Source organism: Lutzomyia longipalpis, chromosome 2 (assembly GCF_024334085.1).
Source record: "Lutzomyia longipalpis isolate SR_M1_2022 chromosome 2, ASM2433408v1".
In the NCBI taxonomy this organism is placed as follows: domain Eukaryota; kingdom Metazoa; phylum Arthropoda; class Insecta; order Diptera; family Psychodidae; genus Lutzomyia; species Lutzomyia longipalpis.
This window is the reverse complement of record NC_074708.1, coordinates 30,261,128-30,280,759: the sequence shown is the minus strand read 5'-3', so window position 1 is coordinate 30,280,759 and position 19,632 is coordinate 30,261,128. Positions and strand designations below refer to the sequence as shown.

General features: G+C 40.9%; 5 protein-coding genes across 6 annotated transcripts; 3 read left to right on the top strand and 2 right to left on the bottom strand.

The window, feature by feature from the left end:
- Positions 1 to 3,293: 3,293 nt before the first annotated feature.
- LOC129790163 (C-mannosyltransferase dpy-19 homolog) lies at positions 3,294 to 6,172 on the bottom strand. The gene is made up of 5 exons (XM_055827523.1): positions 6,008 to 6,172; positions 5,628 to 5,889; positions 5,152 to 5,569; positions 3,584 to 5,094; positions 3,294 to 3,507 (listed from the first exon to the last, which is right to left on the bottom strand). Exons 1-5 carry the CDS (start codon positions 6,066 to 6,068, stop codon positions 3,315 to 3,317), a joined length of 2,445 nt encoding a protein of 814 aa, XP_055683498.1. The 5' UTR covers positions 6,069 to 6,172; the 3' UTR covers positions 3,294 to 3,314.
- Positions 6,173 to 6,474: 302 nt separating this feature from the next.
- Positions 6,475 to 7,776, top strand: LOC129790325 (dnaJ homolog subfamily C member 25 homolog). Its single transcript, XM_055827795.1, has one exon. It carries the CDS (start codon positions 6,643 to 6,645, stop codon positions 7,651 to 7,653), a length of 1,011 nt encoding a protein of 336 aa, XP_055683770.1. The 5' UTR covers positions 6,475 to 6,642; the 3' UTR covers positions 7,654 to 7,776.
- Positions 7,777 to 8,157: 381 nt separating this feature from the next.
- LOC129790141 (AP-3 complex subunit delta) lies at positions 8,158 to 12,517 on the top strand. Of its 2 annotated transcripts, none has more exons than XM_055827455.1 (8): positions 8,158 to 8,467; positions 8,677 to 8,772; positions 9,069 to 9,608; positions 9,857 to 9,930; positions 10,026 to 10,174; positions 10,235 to 11,539; positions 11,600 to 11,737; positions 11,804 to 12,517. In XM_055827455.1, the coding sequence occupies exons 1-8, from the start codon at positions 8,372 to 8,374 to the stop codon at positions 12,319 to 12,321; spliced, it is 2,916 nt and encodes a 971-aa protein (XP_055683430.1). In that variant the 5' UTR covers positions 8,158 to 8,371; the 3' UTR covers positions 12,322 to 12,517. The 2 variants fall into 2 exon arrangements, with proteins under 2 accessions (XP_055683430.1, XP_055683431.1); XM_055827456.1 differs by having other exon boundaries at positions 8,179 to 8,467; positions 11,807 to 12,517.
- A 2,200-nt stretch (positions 12,518 to 14,717) lies between these two features.
- On the bottom strand, positions 14,718 to 18,135 carry LOC129790160 (gamma-tubulin complex component 3). The gene is made up of 4 exons (XM_055827512.1): positions 17,790 to 18,135; positions 17,452 to 17,618; positions 16,020 to 17,311; positions 14,718 to 15,954 (listed from the first exon to the last, which is right to left on the bottom strand). Exons 1-4 carry the CDS (start codon positions 17,857 to 17,859, stop codon positions 14,922 to 14,924), a joined length of 2,562 nt encoding a protein of 853 aa, XP_055683487.1. The 5' UTR covers positions 17,860 to 18,135; the 3' UTR covers positions 14,718 to 14,921.
- A 288-nt stretch (positions 18,136 to 18,423) lies between these two features.
- LOC129790315 (replication factor C subunit 3) lies at positions 18,424 to 19,603 on the top strand. The gene has a single exon (XM_055827786.1). It carries the CDS (start codon positions 18,465 to 18,467, stop codon positions 19,530 to 19,532), a length of 1,068 nt encoding a protein of 355 aa, XP_055683761.1. The 5' UTR covers positions 18,424 to 18,464; the 3' UTR covers positions 19,533 to 19,603.
- Positions 19,604 to 19,632: the final 29 nt, after the last annotated feature.

Below are 19,632 nucleotides of genomic sequence, written 5' to 3'. Positions count from 1 at the left end.
CTAACACATTTCTTTTTTTTCATCTTCATTCTATTTTCTATTATCATCACATGCAAGGAAAAATGACCTTCTCTCCACCACCAAAGCCTGACCTAATCTCCTTTAATATAAATATTGTTTTATTTTTCACAAAACGCACTCCATAGACATCGAAGCAATATGTATTACTTACTTACTTATATTCTCAAAATTCCCCCATCCAGCGCCCTTATTTATCTCTGCTCAAGCAGAGAAATGACTTTTCCCAGCAAAGATCTACAGGGTGACACAATATTTAAAAAGAAAACAGATTAATTACAATTTTAGTGCGACGGAAGTTCCTTGATTCCTTACTCTTACAAGGTTCTCTTAACATTTCAGCCCATTGAAATACGCATAAATTGGACTAGAAGAAAATATACAAAAAATTTTCTATCTAAAAATTATCACAAAATCATCAACTTGATTTATAAAACAAAACTCCGATTAAATCGTTTTCAAATCACAGTTTTAACCAGATTAAAAAAAAATACTTTCCTGAGCCTGAAGAAGACATTTAATTTATCGAAATGTCATATTGACAATTTTTGAAGTTTTTGAAACGGAACATATGGAAAGGCAGACCTTTGATTTTTCTCTAATTAATCTTTTGTTTCTTCGTGACATTTTGAAGGTATTTTCCCTATTCATCAGGTATTAAAATATTTTATTAAAAACGCAGAAGTCTGAGTTGTCAGATACAATTGAAATATTAAATTGGCCCGTTTTTCCCGAAGTATTTTAAGGGAGACCCCTTGGGAAAACTGTTAGAATTTACCCATTTTTAATGTTGTCATTTTCTTGGGGTTTTTCTTAAACCTGGTTTTCCTATGTTGGTTACATTTGAAGCCTAATTATTGAAGTGTAAGAAAATCACTTTTCGCCATCTTAAGTGCGACGCCATCTTGTGATTTTCCGACTTTTCCACAGAACTGCTCTAAAACACAAAGGTAGGTTTTTCTCAGGATCTACTGGACGGATTTCGATGGGGTAAAAAGCAAATTAAAGAGGAAATACCAATGCAGATTTTGATGTACCAGAATTTTGAATTTCCATCCTGGGGCTGAGAAAAGTGAAAAAATGTGACTTTTGCTCAGATTTTTTTTACGTTTTTCCACTTTTCTCAGCCCCAGGATGGAAATTCAAAATTCTGGTACATCAAAATTTGCATTGGTATTTCCTCTTTCATTTGCTTTTTACCCCATCAAAATCCATCCAGTACATCCTGAGAAAAACCTACCTTTGTGTTTTGAAGAAAATCTCAAGATGGCGTCGCATCTAAGATGGCGGAAAATGATTTTCTTATTCTTCAATAATAAGTCTTCAAATGTGACCAACATTTGAAAATCAAGTTTAAGAAAAACCTTAAGAAAAATAAAAACATTGAATTTCATCAGCTCTCAAAAGAGACCCCCCTTAATGCCTGAAGAATTAGGGAAATACTCTCGTAATGTCAAATGAATAAATAATTAAGAGAGAAACAAAGAAATGCCTGCCTTCGCTGCCTTCCCATGTTTTTCTGACCGTTGAACAAATTGAGATTTTTTTCATGTTGCATAAAGTCTTGATTTAATTAAATAGATCATTAATGGTGCTATGCAGGAAAAGAATGTCGAGAAAAACTGATCATGACATTTTTTCCTGACATTTTTTTTCATTCCATCTCACTCCCACTAATGTATTTTCCTATCTTTCATCTTTCTCTCACGCATGTTTCCGACATTTTCATCATTCTTTTCTGTGCACTCAACATGTTTTTCATTTCGTATTATTTTCTCAGTATTTGGGGATATTTCTCCATGAAAAAGTGAAAATGGGCTTTGCTGAAGTGTTCTCAGTGCCAGGAAAGCCGTGAAAAGTGGAAATTTATGGTCATTTAGCGGCCAAATATGTGAAAATGCGCGAAGTGAAAAATCAAAACATTCTTTCCCTGACCAATTTTTACGGGATTCTTTTCGGATTTTCACCACACAAATCACTTCCTGCGGGCTTTTCGGACCTTCCTACAGGTCATCTGCATACGGAAAGTCTGCCTGAGGTCAGGGAATTGCTTCCTGGATCGTACAAAAAACTCCTGAAAACGGAAAAACTGGTCCGGGAGTGAATGTTTTGCTGTCGAACTTCACTGTTTTCACTTATTTGGCCGATAAATACCCACGATTTTCCATTTTTCACACTTTCACAGGCACTAAGAACACTTCCACAAGTCGCTTTTCACTTTTCCCGAGCTAAAATATCACAATTTACAGAGAAAATTGCAGAAAACTAACAAACACGTTGACTTCACAAGAGCTGGAAAAAGAATGTCAGAAAAAAACATCTTCCTGCGACATTCTTTTTCAAACTCTTGCGAAGTCAACACGTTTCTTAGTTTTCGGTAATTTTCTCTGTGAATTGTGATATTTTAGCTCGGGAAAAGTGAAAAGCGGCTTGTGGAAGTGTTCTGTGTGTATGTGAAAGTGTGAAAAGTGGAAAATCGTGGGTATTTATCGGCCAAATAAGTGAAAACAGTGAAGTTCGACAGCAAAATATTCACTCCCGGACCAGTTTTTCGCGTCAGGTGGGATTCCACCACCCAGAAAGCATTTCCCTGACCCCACACAGACCTTCCGTGTGCAGATGACCTGTAGGAAGGTCCAAAAAGCCCGCAGGAAGTGATTTGGTGGTCAAAATCCAGAAAAATATCCCGTAAAAATTGGTCAGTGAAAGAATGTTTTGATTTTTACTTCGTACATTTTCACATATTTGGCCCATAAATGACCGTAAATTTCCATTTTTCACTGTTTTCCTGGCACTGTGGACTCTTTAGCTAGGCATTTTCCACTTTTCTTTGAGGAAAATATCCCCAAATATTGAGAAAATTCAAGGAAATAAAAACATGTTGTGCGCAAGAAAAAAAGCATGCCATGAAAAAAAAAGATGTCGAAAATATGCGTGAGAGAAAGACGAAAGATAGGAAAATACATTAGTGGGAGTGAGATGGAATGACAAAAAATGTCAGAAAAAATGTCATGATCAGTTTTTCTCGACATTCTTTTCCTGCATAGACCCATAAATTCTTTTTGCAGATAAAGTGTCTTTAACGAGCTGTTTTTCCCCATCTATTTTATCTGCAAATAAAAAGCATCACCCTGTATTGTGTACAGACTTATCATCATCACTGACTGGGTTTCGTTATCAAACAAACACACGCACACACACTTTCCACATCCGCCCTCATTGCATTTCTCTGCGCGACGACGAGCAGAGAGAAGGTCAGAAAACTTAAAAATAAATCCATCCACACGAATATTCCTTCAAATGATGATCTTCTTGCGATTGAGTTCAAGTTGAACTGTCGAGAAGATTTGTAGAATAAGAAATTTCTTATTGATGAAGGCTTTGAGGAAATTGGGCACAGATGCCTGGAAGAGGTCCGCACAGAAGCGCGGGTTGTTCTTCGCCTCAGGAATGAGAAAGTCCCAGATATCGGACATTTTGCACCCATTGCTACAAAGGGATCACACCGTATTCGTTAATTTTCCCCCCGGAAAGAAAAAAAATCAAAATTCATTGAAAAACTTACCTGGTATAGAGGAAGCAATCCCTTCGGGAGAGAATAACGTACTGAACTTTGAGTTTAGCGAGTTCATTGTAGATTTCCGCTGATTGCTGCTTCCCGTAGATGGCATAGACGATCCTCGTGCGTTCCTTCATATCGAGGAATTCCGTGTGCGGATGATTGACAATTGGGCGCTTTGTGGCCACAAGGACCATCGGGGTGATGTCCATGGGGCCCGCAAAGACGGCATTTGTCTCTGTATTGTGATTTATCCACTCAAGCAATTCTTCCAGCTCGTAGTTATCCACAGATGCCGGGCTGTACTGTTCCTGCATATTCCTCAGGCCCGGATAGACGATACTACTGAGAAGTGGCATGAGGGTGAGTACCCAGTAGATGCGTATTGTGCTGTCCAAGAACCACCGACGTGGCGGCAGAATAGCTGCATTCAAGCAAATAAATGGGGTAAGGATAAATTTTAGCTTTGCCACAGCCAGGGCAAAGTAGAAGAAGAAAAGTGCCTGAAGGAGGTTGTACAAGTAGAATGTCTCCAGCTGTTTGCTAGTTGACTTCTCCGTGGGATTTTCCACCTTTTCCTGCGCGGGTGCATCGTGAAATTTCGCCTTTGACCCCGATTTTGCACTCTGTGCCTTTTTACCCTCTCCCGCTGCATTTCTCTTCCCCTCATTCCGTAGCTTCTCAACATCATACAGAAATGTCTTCTTCTCCTCACTCTTTGGATTAATTTTTGCCTTCTCAACTTTATACCTCTCATAGTCATAATCGCATTTTTCAAGTAAATCCAGGCAATTCTTCAGTTCAGCCGTAGTTTTGGGATTTGAAAGATTCTGCAGCGTTACGAGATTCTCCTCCATGAAGTCTTCAGTCACATAGTTCTTTGCCCTCTCAATGGCTTCGGCCTCGGGACGTTTCTTCCTACGCCCAAGGTAGAATTTCACAGCAAAGAATGTAAGTGTAACAGGCACCAATTTAGGTGAGAATACAGTAATATACTGTACAAGTGTTTCCGTGTCAAGGAAGGCGTACGATGAATTGCAGAGGTACAGCAATTCAACCAAATTCGGTAGTTTCAAGCCGAATTTTGTGAGAAATAAATTAATAAAATGCCCATTTATGTCTTCACTGGAGTCCTTTCGTGATGACACACTCATCCTATCCGTAATGTCGGACACAAAGTACGTGATACTGATGAAGAAGCACAAATCGTGAATGAATCTCTTGGGTTTGCTCATTTGCACCTCTCCACGTTCCATGTTGCGGAAGAGGAGGAAGAAGATGAGTGCCACAATCAATGAGTGATTGATTGACAGGAAAAAGTAGCGATTACCAAACATGCCGTAGTAGCAGGAAATATTTGCTAGAACATGTGCCAGTGAGTAGTTTAGAACGAAATCCTGTGGAAGCCACTCAAGTTCAACCAGTACGAAGATTACGATAGTTTGTGTAGCAAAAATTGCAGCAGAAAATTGCCAGCACATGTGAGCTGCTGCCGTCAGAAGGGATAATTTTATAATCTGTAAAAAAAATTGCCCTTAAGAACAAAAACTACCGAAAGGTCTTTCATTACGAACCATAATGTAGTTCTGGGTGAGAATTTTTGTGGCATTCCACTTGGTTGTTTTAACGCTAAGCCGTGCAATGCACATGGTGAGATAGAACATTTGCCAGACAATGAAGAGAGTGGCAAAATTCTCCCTGGCCATGGGGAATTCCGTCACCCGGCTTGCATTCTCATGCAGGACAAAATAGTAGATGACTGTGGCAATGCCACCAAAGACGTGATTGCTGAGGTAAGTGCCAAAGAGGTAGAGGAAGAGGACTGTTAGTCCTGCAGTCCACCAAATAAATTCCAAATAAAAATGAATGGGTTCCCCTAATCCGTCACAGTCCATGTGAGTGGTCATCTCGTGACTTCTCAGCGTTGTCCAGCACGACCTGGAGCTCACACCCATGTACATTGTTAAATTAACGTACTGTTTGTACAGGAAACTGCAAAATTGACAGGATATTAGTTGCATAAATAAAGATTGTTTCTCCTTGTTCTTACGCTGCCAGGATTTCCGGATAAATATGAAACTTATGAATAGAATTTATCGTGCTAGGATATTCAGTCAAATTATCATTTATGAGCTTCTCAAGGCCCCCAGAAAAGGACTTTGCCTCCGCAATTCTCTTGTAGAAGGAATAGTAGAGTCCCTGTTCCGAGGTGAAAAGCGCCTCTCGCTCCAATTTGGACAGATGACTAAAGTTTGTCTTCACCTCAAACACCGTCCGAACATGATAGATTTGCAGGAATAGCAATCCTACGCCTAGAAATGAGAAAATTATCAAAATTTTCCTTGAAAAACATTCATTTTCATAAAAATAAACATTTCAATTGACAGGTTAAGTCTCATTTATTTAGAGATTTTATGCTGAAATGCTCACCAATAAAAGCATGGGAGAGTATTATGAGAAGCTGGAGCCTTCTATCGAGGATGTGTGCCATTTTTCATCCAATTTTATGCACTTTTTCAGCTTTTTTAGCCACTTTTTATCCAGCATCACTTCTCACCATTTTACATAACTTAGGCTCTGCCGGTGTTTGAAATTTTCATAAGATTTATTGAAATTTTAATGAAAATTTCATAAAATTAATTTTCTGTGTTTTTTGGGTTTTTTGTAGTAATTCCCTTATTTTATAGGTTAATTTAGATTTTAATTAATCTATTAACTTAATTTACTTGAATTTATGTTATAAGTATAGAAATTGGGGCACAGATTCTCCTCTAAATTACAGCGTTTTAAGCAATCTATATTTTCACACCTTGTATGGAACTTTGAATTCAGGGAAATAAGATAAATTCCCTTGAAAATATTCCAATTTCACAGCCTTCTCGAACCCTAATAAATTAAAGTTGAATTAGTGCCACCAAAACAGCTGACGAAGTTCCCTGGACGTCCGGTATGAAGCACAAAAAGTGGCAATTTTGGCTGGAAATACCGTGAAAATTGAGGCAAAAGTATACGCATTGGACGTGGCAGTTTAGTAGGTGGCCCAGGGAGTTGGTTGTGAGATCGAGATGTGGCTGCTAAAGTGGATTTTTGGTGTTTGTCTCCTCCTCGTGGCAGCGGAGGCACGTCTGCTGGAGGGATTGTACTGTGGCAAAGAGAACTGCTACGATGTCCTCAACGTTACGCGGGATGCATCAAAGCAGGAAATTGCCAAGAACTACAGGCAATTGGCAAAGAAGTACCATCCAGACTTGCATCGGGAGGAAGAGGCAAAGAAGGAGGCGTCCGAGAAGTTCAAAGCAATTGCCACGGCGTATGAAATTCTACGAGATGACGGTGCCCGGACGGACTATGACTACATGCTGGACAATCCACATGAGTACTATGCTCACTACTATCGCTACTACCGGAGGCGCGTGGCCCCCAAGGTGGATGTCAGGCTGGTTATTTTCGTGACAATCACCGTAATCTCACTCATCCAGTACTTTAGCTGGTGGCAGAGATACGAATCGGCAATAAAGTATTTCATGACTGTGCCAAAGTACCGGCATAAGGCCATGGAGATTGCACAGCAGCAGCAGGATGGTAGTCGCAATGCTGGGAAAAAGACTGGGAAGCAGCGTCTCTCCAAGACAGAACAAAAAGAAGAAGCAGACAAACTCATTCGGAAGATAATTGAGGAGAACATGGACATCCAGGGTGCCTATGCTAAGCCAAGTATTTGGGATGTCCTGTGGGTGCAGCTCATCATATCACCGTACACCATCACAAAGTGGGTGGTGTGGAATATTCGTTGGTTCTGGAAATTCATCATCCTCCGCCAACCGTATGGGGATGAGGAGAAGTATTTCATCATAAGGAAGTACATGAAAATGGGTCAGCACAAATTCAATGCCATCGATGATGTCACAAAGAAGGAGTATCTGGACTTGGAGCTCTGGAAGCGCGATAACTTCAATCAGTGGAAGTTTGAGCAGGAGGAAGCAATGAAGAAAGAACTTGCCCAGAAGGCCTCCTACCGTTCCATAAGGCGATACATGAAATCGCACGGTCCCGGAAGAATAACATTCGAAGACTAATTTTCCATGTGCCCTCAATTTTTTTTAAATATAAATCGCACCTGTTTCCTTAATTTATAAACACTCTCCAGTTATTTGCTGGAGTGATAAATACATGAAAGAGTTTATCGTTTGGAAAACGAAGTTTTGTCTTTATTATTCTTTATTTTATTATCATTTGCCTCTGTTCACGGAGCATGTCGAAAGCTTTGGATTAACAAGTCAGCGATCAATCTAGTGATCTGATTGAACTAAAAATAACTTTTATGGGTTCCTTTGAGGTCAAATAAGATATTTTTAGTAAAAAATTTCAACTCGATGTTCTTTTGTGGTCATAAAATGATCAAGGATTGCAAAGACATAATCTTGTACTAATTTGGACTCAATATTTAAAAATTAACTATACAAATGACTTAAAAATTGAGAAAAAGTAACCAAATCGGCACAAGGTCAATCGCAATTTATATATTTCTGAAAATTTCATTGATGAAATTTAAAATTTCATAAATTTCCGCACTCTATTTTAGTGTGGAAACCCTAAATTGACGTGGCTTGACAGTTCTCTTTTCGGGCGAATTTACCCAAAAAATCCTTTCTTTTGCATCGCAATTGCATTAGTTTTACGGGGAAATTGCTGGCCAAAAACCTCGGGAAATTCTTCTTCAGCATCCTATGCGGGTGATTTGCTAGTGGTGAAAGTAGTGAGTGTGCGGGAAAAGTGTGAAAAGCAGCCACGAAAATGGCACTGAAGAAAGTGAAGGGAAACTTTGAGCGAATGTTTGATAAAAATCTCACCGACTTGGTCCGTGGGATCCGCAACAACAAAGATAATGAGGTAGCTTTATTCCCATCAATTGACCCCTAAATGCTTGTCCCCGTCGATTAAATCAATCTCTGGCACCACGAGGGTTATTGATTGGTGCGCCCGTGGGTGATTGAGTGGGCCCCACATGCTAAAATGTGTCACAAAAGCAACTCAGCTGGAAATACGAGAATTGAAGCTGTTTGGGGGTGACATTCTCATGATGACCTCTTTCCTTCCAGGCCAAATACATCGCTCAGTGCATTGAGGAGATTAAGCTGGAGCTGCGACAGGACAACATTAATGTTAAATGCAATGCAGTCTCAAAATTAACATACGTAAGTTTTGATGCAAAAGTCCGTAAAAGAGTTGAAAATGTTCTAGAAAAGGGATAAAACTAGAAGGAATAAGGGATAAAGTTTCTCGGCAGAAGATCCAAATTAGTCTTTAATATAATTTGCTCTTGTATTAAAAAGCAAACACCATAAAAAATGATATCGTTGAATGCTAAGGTCAGTGACCTTCTGTGAGAACTTTTGCAGGCCTTCTCCTTCTTATAATAAGCAGACAGGTCAAACAGACGTGGCTCTGTGACTGATCTTCTGCTCGCTTTTTAACACCAAATTCTCTGTAGATTCAAATGTTGGGCTATGACATCTCCTGGGCCGGCTTCAACATCATCGAAGTGATGAGCTCATCGAAGTTTACGTGCAAACGAGTGGGCTACTTAGCCGCCAGTCAGTGTTTCCATCCAGACAGTGAGCTCCTCATGCTCACCACGAACATGGTACGGAAGGATTTGAATTCGCAGAATCAGTATGATGCTGGCGTGGCACTCAGTGGGCTGAGTTGCTTCATTTCGGCCGATCTTTCGCGAGATCTGGCCAATGATATCATGACACTCATGAGCTCCACAAAGCCCTACCTGCGTATGAAGGCCGTCCTCATGATGTACAAAGTTTTTCTGCGATACCCCGAGGCCCTTAAGCCTGCCTTCCCCAAACTCAAGGAGAAACTCGAGGATCCCGATCCTGGTGTTCAGTCGGCCGCTGTTAATGTCATCTGCGAACTTGCGCGGAAGAATCCGAAGAATTATCTCTCCCTCGCACCGATTTTCTTCAAACTTATGACCACGTCCACCAATAATTGGATGCTGATTAAGATAATTAAATTGGTTAGTATATCTGCGTAAATGTGTTGTCTGCCTTCTCTCTTGTTTAACCTTTTGAGCTCTCAGTTTTCTCACTTTGTGACGATTGAGCCGAAAATTGGTAGGAAGATGACAAAACCACTCATTCATCTTATCTCGAGGTGGTTTTCTTACAAAAATAATAATGTTTTATTCATCCCAAAAAAAACTCCGCCTTTGCTTTAATCATTTTAGACTGTTTGATTCATGTTATTCTTTCATTGCATTTGCAGTTTGGCGCCCTGACACCCTTAGAACCGAGACTTGGTAAAAAATTGATAGAACCTCTTACGAATTTAATCCATAGGCAAGCATTTCTTTCATTACTTTATCGCTTGATTTTTCCTTCTCTTTAGTGTTTGGGGCTAGTTTTGAAGTAAATTTTTAATTCTATCTCAACAGCACGTCCGCAATGAGTCTTCTCTATGAATGCATTAATACCGTGATCGCCGTGTTGATCAGCATAAGCAGTGGAATGCCGAATCACAGTGCTTCCATCCAGCTTTGCGTGCAGAAATTGAGAATTCTCATTGAGGATTCCGATCAGAATTGTGAGTTTCTTTGCATTAAAACAAAAAAACATTTTTATCGATAATTTTGTCTTGTTGCAGTAAAATATTTGGGCCTCCTGGCCATGTCAAAAATTCTCAAGACACACCCCAAGAGTGTTCAGGCCCACAAAGATCTCATTTTGGCGTGCCTTGATGACAAGGATGAGTCAATTAGGCTTCGCGCTTTGGATCTGCTGTACGGCATGGTGTCGAAGAAGAATCTCATGGAGATTGTGAAGCGCCTCTTGGGGCACATGGAACGTGCCGAGGGGTCAACGTATCGCGATGAGTTGCTGTACAAAGTCATCGAGATATGTTCCCAGGGGTCCTATCAATACGTCATCAACTTCGAATGGTACCTCACGGTTTTGGTGGAGCTTATTCAGCTTGAGGCAAACTCCAAACACGGTAGTGTCATTGCCACGCAGCTCCTCGATGTGGCAATCCGTGTACAGGCTGTCCGGGAATTTGCAGTCACGGAAATGGCCACGCTGCTCAATAATTTCCCCGCCAATGCTGCCCACTGGGACGCATCGAATGGTACAATGAATGAGGTGCTCTATGCTGCAGGATGGATTGTGGGGGAATTTAGTAGTTTCCTCGTTGACCCCGAGGATACCCTGAAGTCCCTCCTAAAGCCCCGACAGCTACCGGATCACATTCAAGCAGTCTACATTCACAATGCCCTCAAACTCATGACGCGGATGCTAATGCGGAGTCTCGAGGCGGAAAATTCCCGCGATATTGTGCGCCTTTGCAATCTCTTTGTGGATAAAGTGACTCCATTTGTGAGTTCAGGGAATATTGAGGTGCAGGAACGATCAAGTTCAGCATTGATTGTAATTCAAATGCTGCAGGAGGAGCTGAAGCCAGTAAATGGGGCTGAGGGAGAACGAGATCTCCTCGATGATCTCCCAAGTACGGAGAATGGTGGAATCTCAACGGATATCCCACCAGCAGCTGCACAGTTAATCCGGGACTTTAGTACACTCTTTGCCGGTGATCTTAACCCAGTGGCACCCAAGGCACAGAAGAAGGTACCCCTGCCTGAGGGTTTGGATTTGCACAAGTGGATAAATACCCCGCCTGAGCTGAGTAGTCCCTCGTCGGAGGGTGAAGACGACATGGGGGAACTCTTTGTGACCAATTCCGAAGTTCAAGGGCGTGCTGATCGCAAGAAGTACGTCGAGCCAACGGGTGAGGAGCTCGAGAAGATGCGAGAAGCACGAAAAATGGAACAAAACAACAATCCGCACTATCTCAAAGGAGCCACGAGGAATTCTTTGCCTATGAAGATACGCAATGATGGCTGTGATGACATCCCAATTGCCGAAATAGCCCTTGAAGTACCCCTTACGGTTCATTGTAAGTCCTTTTGATTACCTTTCACTGTCTTTTAAAGATTAAAAATGATTTTTTTTGTAGCCACAAAGAGATCTGACAAGTACTTGATGGAGGACCAAAAGACAGAGAAGCAAAAGAAGAAAAAGACTAAAATTGTTAAAAAGAGTCGCAAATCAAAACACAAAATTAACTACTCATCATCTGGATCTGATAGCGATGGTAGGACAATCTATAATTCTGCAATTTCTTCACACAAAAAAAAACAAATTTTGTAATTCTTTTCAGCAGAACCGAAGCAACTTCATGTGGTGAATACGCTAATTGAGATGCCAGAAGGTGCTTCGTTGTCAGAACCGGAAGATGTTGATCAAACAATGGATCCCAATGATCCACATCGTGCTCTTGACATTGATCTCGAAGTCCCCAATAGGGAGGCAGAGGAAATGCAAAGTAAACGAGACGGAAAGAAACAACCCTCAAAGACTTCCAACTTAATTGTGCAGCATGATGAGAAGCCCACAAATAGCAGCAGTAAGAAGGTGAAGAAGGATAAAAGTGAAAAGAGTCGAAAGAAGGAGGGGAAGAGTCACAAAAACAATGAAAGCCACGATCTATTGGGATTCTCGCAGCAAGTTCCGGAAGATTTGGGGGAAAAGGGTGAGAAAACAAAGCGAAAGAAGGAGGGGAAAAAGAAGAAAGCTGATAAGGAGAAAAGTACAGAGAGCTCCAAAAAGAAATTAGAACTTAAATTGGGCTATGAAGAGGCAGCTGGAATTTCAACTCCTAGTAAGGAATTTGCGTAAGTTATATATCTACTTTTTCTTTGCCCCTTTATTTTCATTTTTTTTGTAATCTCTGTTGCGCCACTCTCCCCTCATTATGTTTCCAACTTGATAATAAAAATCAAAGATAAGTCTATTAACTGAGAAAAATATTAAAATTAATTATTATATTATATCAAACAACAAAAAAATAAAGAAGAAATTATTCCCGTAAAAATTCTTTCTCATCCAACAATGAGAGTTTCTTATCTCTCCTACAAAAGTTTATTAAGAATCTGGAGATCTGTGAGGATTTAAGCTTGGTAAGTGAACAATTGGAGTACACAATTGGCTAATTTTTTCTGATTTCTTAACCAGATTATTCTCACAAAAAAAGAAAACAAACAAACGAGAATGAAAAACTTCCAACAGACCTCATTTTGTTATCAAAAAGAGCTTTTAAAATGCACGGTGGACCAAAAGTTAATGCATGTGTTTGATGGTCTATACCTACTTTTTGACTGGGTTGCACTACCTCAATGCGCTAAGAAGTAAAATGTAGAAAAACTCAAAAATCTTCATTTAGGGGAGACCGGGGTAAAACAAAGTCAGTTTGGAATTCTCAAATGGCAATTTCTCAGTTATTAATCGGAAAAATTTGAAAAAAAAATTATGGTGGAAAGCCCTACAACCTTTAATAATTGACTGCAATTTGGAGATTATCCGAGCAATATAACAGGTTTAAGTAGGTTTCCGTTTGATTTTGGTTTAAAACCTTCACGTAAACTTTATCCTTTTTACCGGGTTTCAGGACGTTTGGTGGTAAATAAAGAGTTTTTCCCGGTGTCCTTAATCACTCCTGATATTCCTCTTCAAGGAAAGGCATTTGCCATTTAAACTATATCAACATAGGAAAAATTTTAATAAATAAAAATTATTAATTTGGTGCTCCTTGAACAGACGATTGATTAGCAGTAGAGATGTTTAGGACTCTGTCTTTTCTGGGAGCATAAGCTCAAACTTTTTTCCCAAACTTTTTTGTATTGAGGAAAATCATTCTCCGAAACTTTTCTTTTAGCGATTTTCAAATCTAATAATTTTTCTCACTAGCTGAGTTAATGTGGAAAACGTTGTCAAGGTATATTTTACACTAATTTTTAATGATTTTTCTGTACAACTATTTGAATCAAAACATGTCCTTTGGGGTAGTCAACCAATGTAAATCATATGGAACTTCGAAACTTTTGACAATATTTTCTAATCATTTGTTGCAAAATGGCAAGATTGAGAAAATCGCAAAATTCTCTGTTTTATTTGGTCTAAAAGTGAAATTTCTTGTCGCGGATTGAAAGGTGAGAAGTTTAGCTATCAACTACTATCAATCTCTCAGGTGGGAAATCCTTGGTAATGTCGGAAAATTCCACCGACTTTATTTACCCCACTGGTGACTATATTTCCCCGCCGCGTTTTAAAAAAAGTCAGAAGCCGAAGGGTTCAGGAAAAGCTCGAAAACTCATATTTCCCGGGGAGATAGGGAAAAGTGGTCTGAGACAAAGTTGTAGGCCAGGAAATTTCCTATGAAAATGACCTATCGAAGAAATTTTCTTGCCCTTAGGGAATCCTGTGGGCCTGGGGTGCAGTGGATAGAGCGCTTGAGTGCGCATCCAAAGGTCGCCGGTTCGAATACAGAACCCGGCAACGCGCCCCATCCGCCAACGTGCAATTAGATCACGTTGACCGGTTGGATCAGGAGATTGATACACTCCTATCCGTAAAATGGCCCACACGTGGTAGTATCTAGCAAGCCGCCCACTACTTCTCCGCAAGGAGAACAACAACATCATATAGGACGGCCGGCCCTGTTCCTATATGGGACGTAACGCCAAAATATTTTTTTTTTTTAGGGAATCCTGCAGATAAGGATTTATGGAAATTGACTTCTTTTTGCCCCGGTCTCCCCTACTTCCGTTTTTGGGTATTGCTGCGACAATTTTAGAGATATCAACGTTAAATTGAAAGCAAAAGGGAAATTTTTGAGTTGTTCTACATTTTACTTTTTAGTGCATTGAAAAAGATCAACGAAGTTAAGAGAAATGAGAAAAATAAACAAACTCATGCATTACCTTTTGATCCACCTTGGGCTACATTAACTTTGGCCTCATTGAGAGCAAAATGTTATCAAAAACTTGAAAGAAGTTAATTTATATTCGAGAAACAACGAAACAAAGTCAAAATTAAAGCATGGATGGAACAGTATAAAGCGAAAGAACGGTAAGTAAAACTTACGGGCTGTGATTCTTTCTTTGTCAGTGAAATGTGAAATTGGCTGAAAATTGGGGATGGGCAAATTTTGAAGAAAGTCTTAGTCGTGATGGTCGAATTCTTCAAGAATCAATCACACAGCAGCAAGAAGATAAATTAAGAGGAAAAAGAAAGAATTTTATCTTCACATTTTATTTTATTGGGAGAGTTTCATAAAGAGAGAGGGAGAGAACATTTGGGAGACGGGGTGATTGTTTTTAGGAGCAACTGCAACACGATCCTTGAATGATGCGCCTCTGTATGCCCACACTTGGCATTCGGATACGAGATTCTGTGGGATTTGGCAAACTTATGGAAGCCGCACGGCTACTGCGGGCCGGTCAGTAAATTAAGCTTGTACTCATGCGAGTACTGCTATTCCTACTGCTGTGAAACATATTGCTCATTCGCATGTATTCATACGTGAGGGGTACCTTGAGACGATCATCGCGCTTCTTGTAGTACTCATTGAAGTCCAATCGAATGCCAAATAGTTGCAAATTGTAGTCATTTGACGATGCCAGCTCATAGAGGAATTGCTTGACGGACGTCTCATAGCTGTGACGGATGTGATCGAGACTCTTTTGGAATTTTGCCATGTCACTCTGAAAGATTTTTCTCTCTTGATCCCGCTCCATACGCTTCTCCGTTGTCACCCCATATTCACCCTTCTTCTCACTCACTTTAACATTTGTATCGAAACTCGTGCGGGCATTTAGCTCCCGGAAGCAAACTTCGTAGAATTTATCCTGCCACGCTTCGAGATTCATCACCTCTTGGAAGATTGTATCCAATTTGGCAAATAATTTGTCACTTTTTGCATCCAAAAAGATCCCATAGCGTATTGTCTCGAGGAAGTCTTCGTGCGCCTGGAGGATATCATCAATTGCCGATGCAGTACCAATGCGTGCACTAAGGGCTGCCCATGAGCACTCAATCACCTCAAATAGGATGTAGTACTGAATCTCACTGATAAAGTGCATCATCTCCAGGGTGCAGAGGTGCAATTTGTACGTTATTGCATCCATTTCGGCACGCATACCACGGAATTCCTTTGCATTGCACATCTGATCCTTCCACACTTTGGACATTAGTACGAATTCAATGCGTTTCGTGCGCCACAGTGGCTTAAAGATCATCTTATAGCGTGCCATACAGGGTTCCAGCATAGTCGCCACGGGACCCTGAACGGTGTATTTGAGATAGAAAATGTCCCACCCTGTGTCACCATCAAATGGCTCCATTATCTGCACTTCCAGATGACTCAGAATGTCCGGATCGTCAAATTGGGCATTTGTCATGCGAATTGTGGCATCCATAATGGCTGAGAGATTGTAGCAACGCACCTCCTTTGCTGGACTATCGAGTTGAGTTCTATGAAAAAAAAAGAGAAAACATTACTACAGTGATGGTCGTAAAAAAATGCATTTGAAACTTACTTGAGAGATTCCATGAGGAGTCCAACAAAATCTCCCTGACCCATCAGCAGATACCGTCGCATGGCTTTGAGGTGCTCCAAGAGTCGATTGGGCCCCATAATAACCTGCAGGACCTTCTTACTCGTATTCAGGTAGAACGTATCAATTTGCTGATGCAACCTCGTATCCCCATCGGCCGCAAAGAGATTATCAATTCTCTCCTCGAAGCACATTTTAAGCTCTTCCCGCCCACCAATGGCACCCTTGTCTTGGCACACTTTCCGCAGGAAGTTGATACTCTTCCCAATGACTAGGATTTTATTAGCAAGATTTGTGCTGATAAATGTCGGCAGGAGATTCTCACGTACACGATACTTGTCATGCCATAGACGATCATTCGTAACATCGTGGAGGGTTTCAATGAAGAATTCCGAATGGGGATCCTCAATTTCTCCATCGAGTAGCCACCGGAGTAGCATATGGCGCAATGGGAGACACATTTCCTGAAGAAGTACCCGTGCTAGACCCTTCACAGCGTGATCCCCGTGACTGAGGTAGGAGGAAACTGTCGACATGAGGGCTCCCCCCTTGCAATCAACACACTTTTCAGCTATTCTCGTGAGCCACGTGAATCTGTGCAGTGGCATTGTGACCCAAAGCATTAGTTTCATCAGAGTAACACGTTCCCCCGTTCCCTTGCTACGTAGGGCATTCACTTGTTCCTGCATCCTGGCCACCATCCCATAGTACTGGGTTAATTCTCGATAAATTGCCGACACGAGGCCCTGACCAATGAGTCCAAGGGGGTGCTTTTCGCTCTTTGTATCCATATAGCTCACCACTTGGTCGTGCAGGTAGCCCAATTCGGCCAACCGGAGGAGCATTTCGGCATTCTGAGCCGTTAGAGAGCGACGTTTAGCTGGTTCGAGCTTAAAACCCCCACTTACGACATCCTTTCGCAAATACTTGCATTGCTTCCCAATCAGTGCGTACAGTACATCCTGCACAAGTTCATCCTGCTGATCGGTTGGCTCGAGAGTCGAATGGGTTCCCCCCGTGCGTGTCGCTGAAGTTGAAATTTGCGTCATTGTTCCACGATAGGAAGGTAATTTCGATGGAGCTTCAGAAATGGAGGGAGGTGCTGAAGAGCGCGTTGAGGATTTCGGCATTACACGCCGAATGGAATTGATGCTGTTGTGATTCTTTGTACTATTCCCAAGAGAATTTTCCGCAGGTGAGATCCTCTGGTCACGCCCAGAGTTTGCCATATTCAGGAGAAAGGACAGAATTTGCGTTCGAGGAATAAGTTCCATCTGCAAATAAATATCACAAATCCTTCTTTATTGATTTGGTAGCTTAACGTAATTTTTTCAAAGTATTTTTCAAACTTACACAAAAACTGCAAAGAAAATCAATAAATCCTGAACATACTTAAAAAATGAAGGGAACTCACATTTGAAGCTAAGTGATTGTGGAGGCGCGTGAAGAGCACCAAATCACGACTGGACTTTTGTGAGAGAATTGATGTGATTTTGGTCACAATTGTCTGCTCGTCCTCCCCGCTCGTTACTCGGAGTTGCGTGTTTGTCAGGTAGTTGGTGGCACTCCTTAGGGCCCCTCCTATGAAAAAGTTGAATTAAATTATGCAAATGATTTAGAGCACATCGGCACTCTTCCACATCCACACGCACTATTTATTTCTCCATTCAGGCTCACAATTTACGATTATTAATTTTTTGTAATTTAACTTCCGGAGGAAGATTTTTTTCACAAGCTATCTTTCAAACTTACTTTGATTCCTTCCGCCAAGTTCTAAGGAGAGTTTTTCAACTAAATCATAAATATCCCGATTATTATTCATTTTATCGGCTCGCTGGCAGACTTTATTGATGGAATTCACTTAATTATAGCCAATAAAAACGGAGAAAATCTGCAAAAAACGACGGAAAAAAAATCTTATTGGAATAGAATCCTTGGAAAGAAATTAATTTTCTTTCCCAACAAATAACAGGTAAACCTAAACTGGTTCAACAATAAAAATTAATTTTCTATTCACTTTTTGAGTAATTTTCGCGCAAAAAAACTATTTTAGAAAGAATTTAGAGAAGTTTGTTTTTTCTGTTTTGGGATGTGTCATGTTTTGCCGTGAAGTTAGCTGCAAGTGGTTTTGAAATATTTCAAATATCAGAAAAGCAAAGAAAAATACGATTAATTTTATTTGGAATTAATTAGTACACCAACAGAATGCTAGTTTTTTATTTAATAATTTATTAAAATTTTATAACTTTTACAAAAAAAATAGAGAATTCTTAAAAATTGAACGAAAAATAAATCAACTCAAAGTCAACTTCATGAGTTTACCTTCGGATTTTCCGAATTTCGCGAAATCTTTCAATTTCGGCGGCAATGTCATAACCTCATTTTTAGTTTAGCCAACAAGCAAGCTAAAGAGAAAAAAAACGAAGGATGGCTCTTTGGGTGGATAAACATCGCCCGCGAGATCTCTCCAAGCTCGATTACCACACAACGCAAGCTGAACAATTGAGGAATCTCCTGAAGCAAGGAGATTTCCCGCATTTGATGTTCTACGGCCCATCCGGAGCAGGTAAAAAAACTCGTATTATGTGCCTCCTCCGGGAACTCTATGGGGTCGGCGTGGAGCGTCTCCGGCACGAAACCATGGTCTTCACTACACCATCAAACAGGAAAGTGGAAATTATGACAGTGGGCAGCAACTATCATCTGGAAGTGAATCCATCGGATGCAGGAATTTATGATCGGGTTGTGATTGTGGATCTCATAAAACAAGTCGCACAGACACATCAAATTGATCCCAGTGGACAGCGAGAATTCAAGGTGATTGTCCTCTCGGAAGTGGATCACATCACCAAGGATGCTCAGCATGCACTCAGGCGGACAATGGAGAAGTACAGTAACACCTGCAGGATCATCATGAGTGTCAATTCCACATCGAGAGTCATTCCGGCCATCCGGAGTCGATGCTTGGGTATCCGAGTAGCTGCTCCCACGCATGAGGAAATAGTCAATGTTCTCGTTGGAACGTGCAAGAAGGAAAGTCTGCAGCCATCGCGAGAACTGTGCCAGAGGATCGCTGAGCAGTCCAATAGAAATCTCAGGCGGGCCATTCTCATGCTTGAAGCCTGCAAAACGCAACAGTACCCCTTCACGGCAAATCAAAAGATCACCGAACTCGATTGGCAGGTTTATTTGCGCGAAACAGCCAATGAGATCATCCTGGAGCAGACACCGAGTCGCCTTCATTCCGTCCGGGAGCGCCTCTACGAACTCCTGGCACAGGGCATTCCACCAAATATCATTTTCCGAGGACTCGTGGAGAATCTCGTGCTGAAATGCGATATGACTCTCAAGGCGGAAACCATCAAATATGCGGCTAATTATGAGCATCGCATGCAAATTGGCAGCAAGCACATCTTTCATCTGGAAGCTTTTGTGGCGCGCTTCATGGCTATCTACAAGAAGCACCTCGAGGGAATTATTATGGATGAATTTTAATCTTATTTTATCTGTATTTTCATTCATGCCCAGGAAAATCTATAAAATAAAGAAAAGATTTTGCATTTCTACACCGTTGTCCCGATCGGGATGAAAATTG

Coding starts and splice junctions, on each gene's coding strand:
- LOC129790160 (XM_055827512.1), bottom strand. CDS start 17,859: ATGAATAATAATCGGGATATTTATGATTTAGTTGAAAAACTCTCCTTA. Junction 17,619..17,789: donor ACTTGGCGGAAGGAATCAAA/GTAAGTTTGAAA, acceptor ACTTTTTCATAG/GAGGGGCCCTAAGGAGTGCC. Junction 15,955..16,019: donor CTCCTCATGGAATCTCTCAA/GTAAGTTTCAAA, acceptor TTTTTTTCATAG/AACTCAACTCGATAGTCCAG.
- LOC129790325 (XM_055827795.1), top strand. CDS start 6,643: ATGTGGCTGCTAAAGTGGATTTTTGGTGTTTGTCTCCTCCTCGTGGCA.
- LOC129790163 (XM_055827523.1), bottom strand. CDS start 6,068: ATGGCACACATCCTCGATAGAAGGCTCCAGCTTCTCATAATACTCTCC. Junction 5,570..5,627: donor TATCCGGAAATCCTGGCAGC/GTAAGAACAAGG, acceptor TCAATTTTGCAG/TTTCCTGTACAAACAGTACG. Junction 3,508..3,583: donor GATTGCTTCCTCTATACCAG/GTAAGTTTTTCA, acceptor ATCCCTTTGTAG/CAATGGGTGCAAAATGTCCG.
- LOC129790141 (XM_055827455.1), top strand. CDS start 8,372: ATGGCACTGAAGAAAGTGAAGGGAAACTTTGAGCGAATGTTTGATAAA. Junction 8,773..9,068: donor CAGTCTCAAAATTAACATAC/GTAAGTTTTGAT, acceptor AATTCTCTGTAG/ATTCAAATGTTGGGCTATGA. Junction 11,738..11,803: donor ATCTGGATCTGATAGCGATG/GTAGGACAATCT, acceptor AATTCTTTTCAG/CAGAACCGAAGCAACTTCAT.
- LOC129790315 (XM_055827786.1), top strand. CDS start 18,465: ATGGCTCTTTGGGTGGATAAACATCGCCCGCGAGATCTCTCCAAGCTC.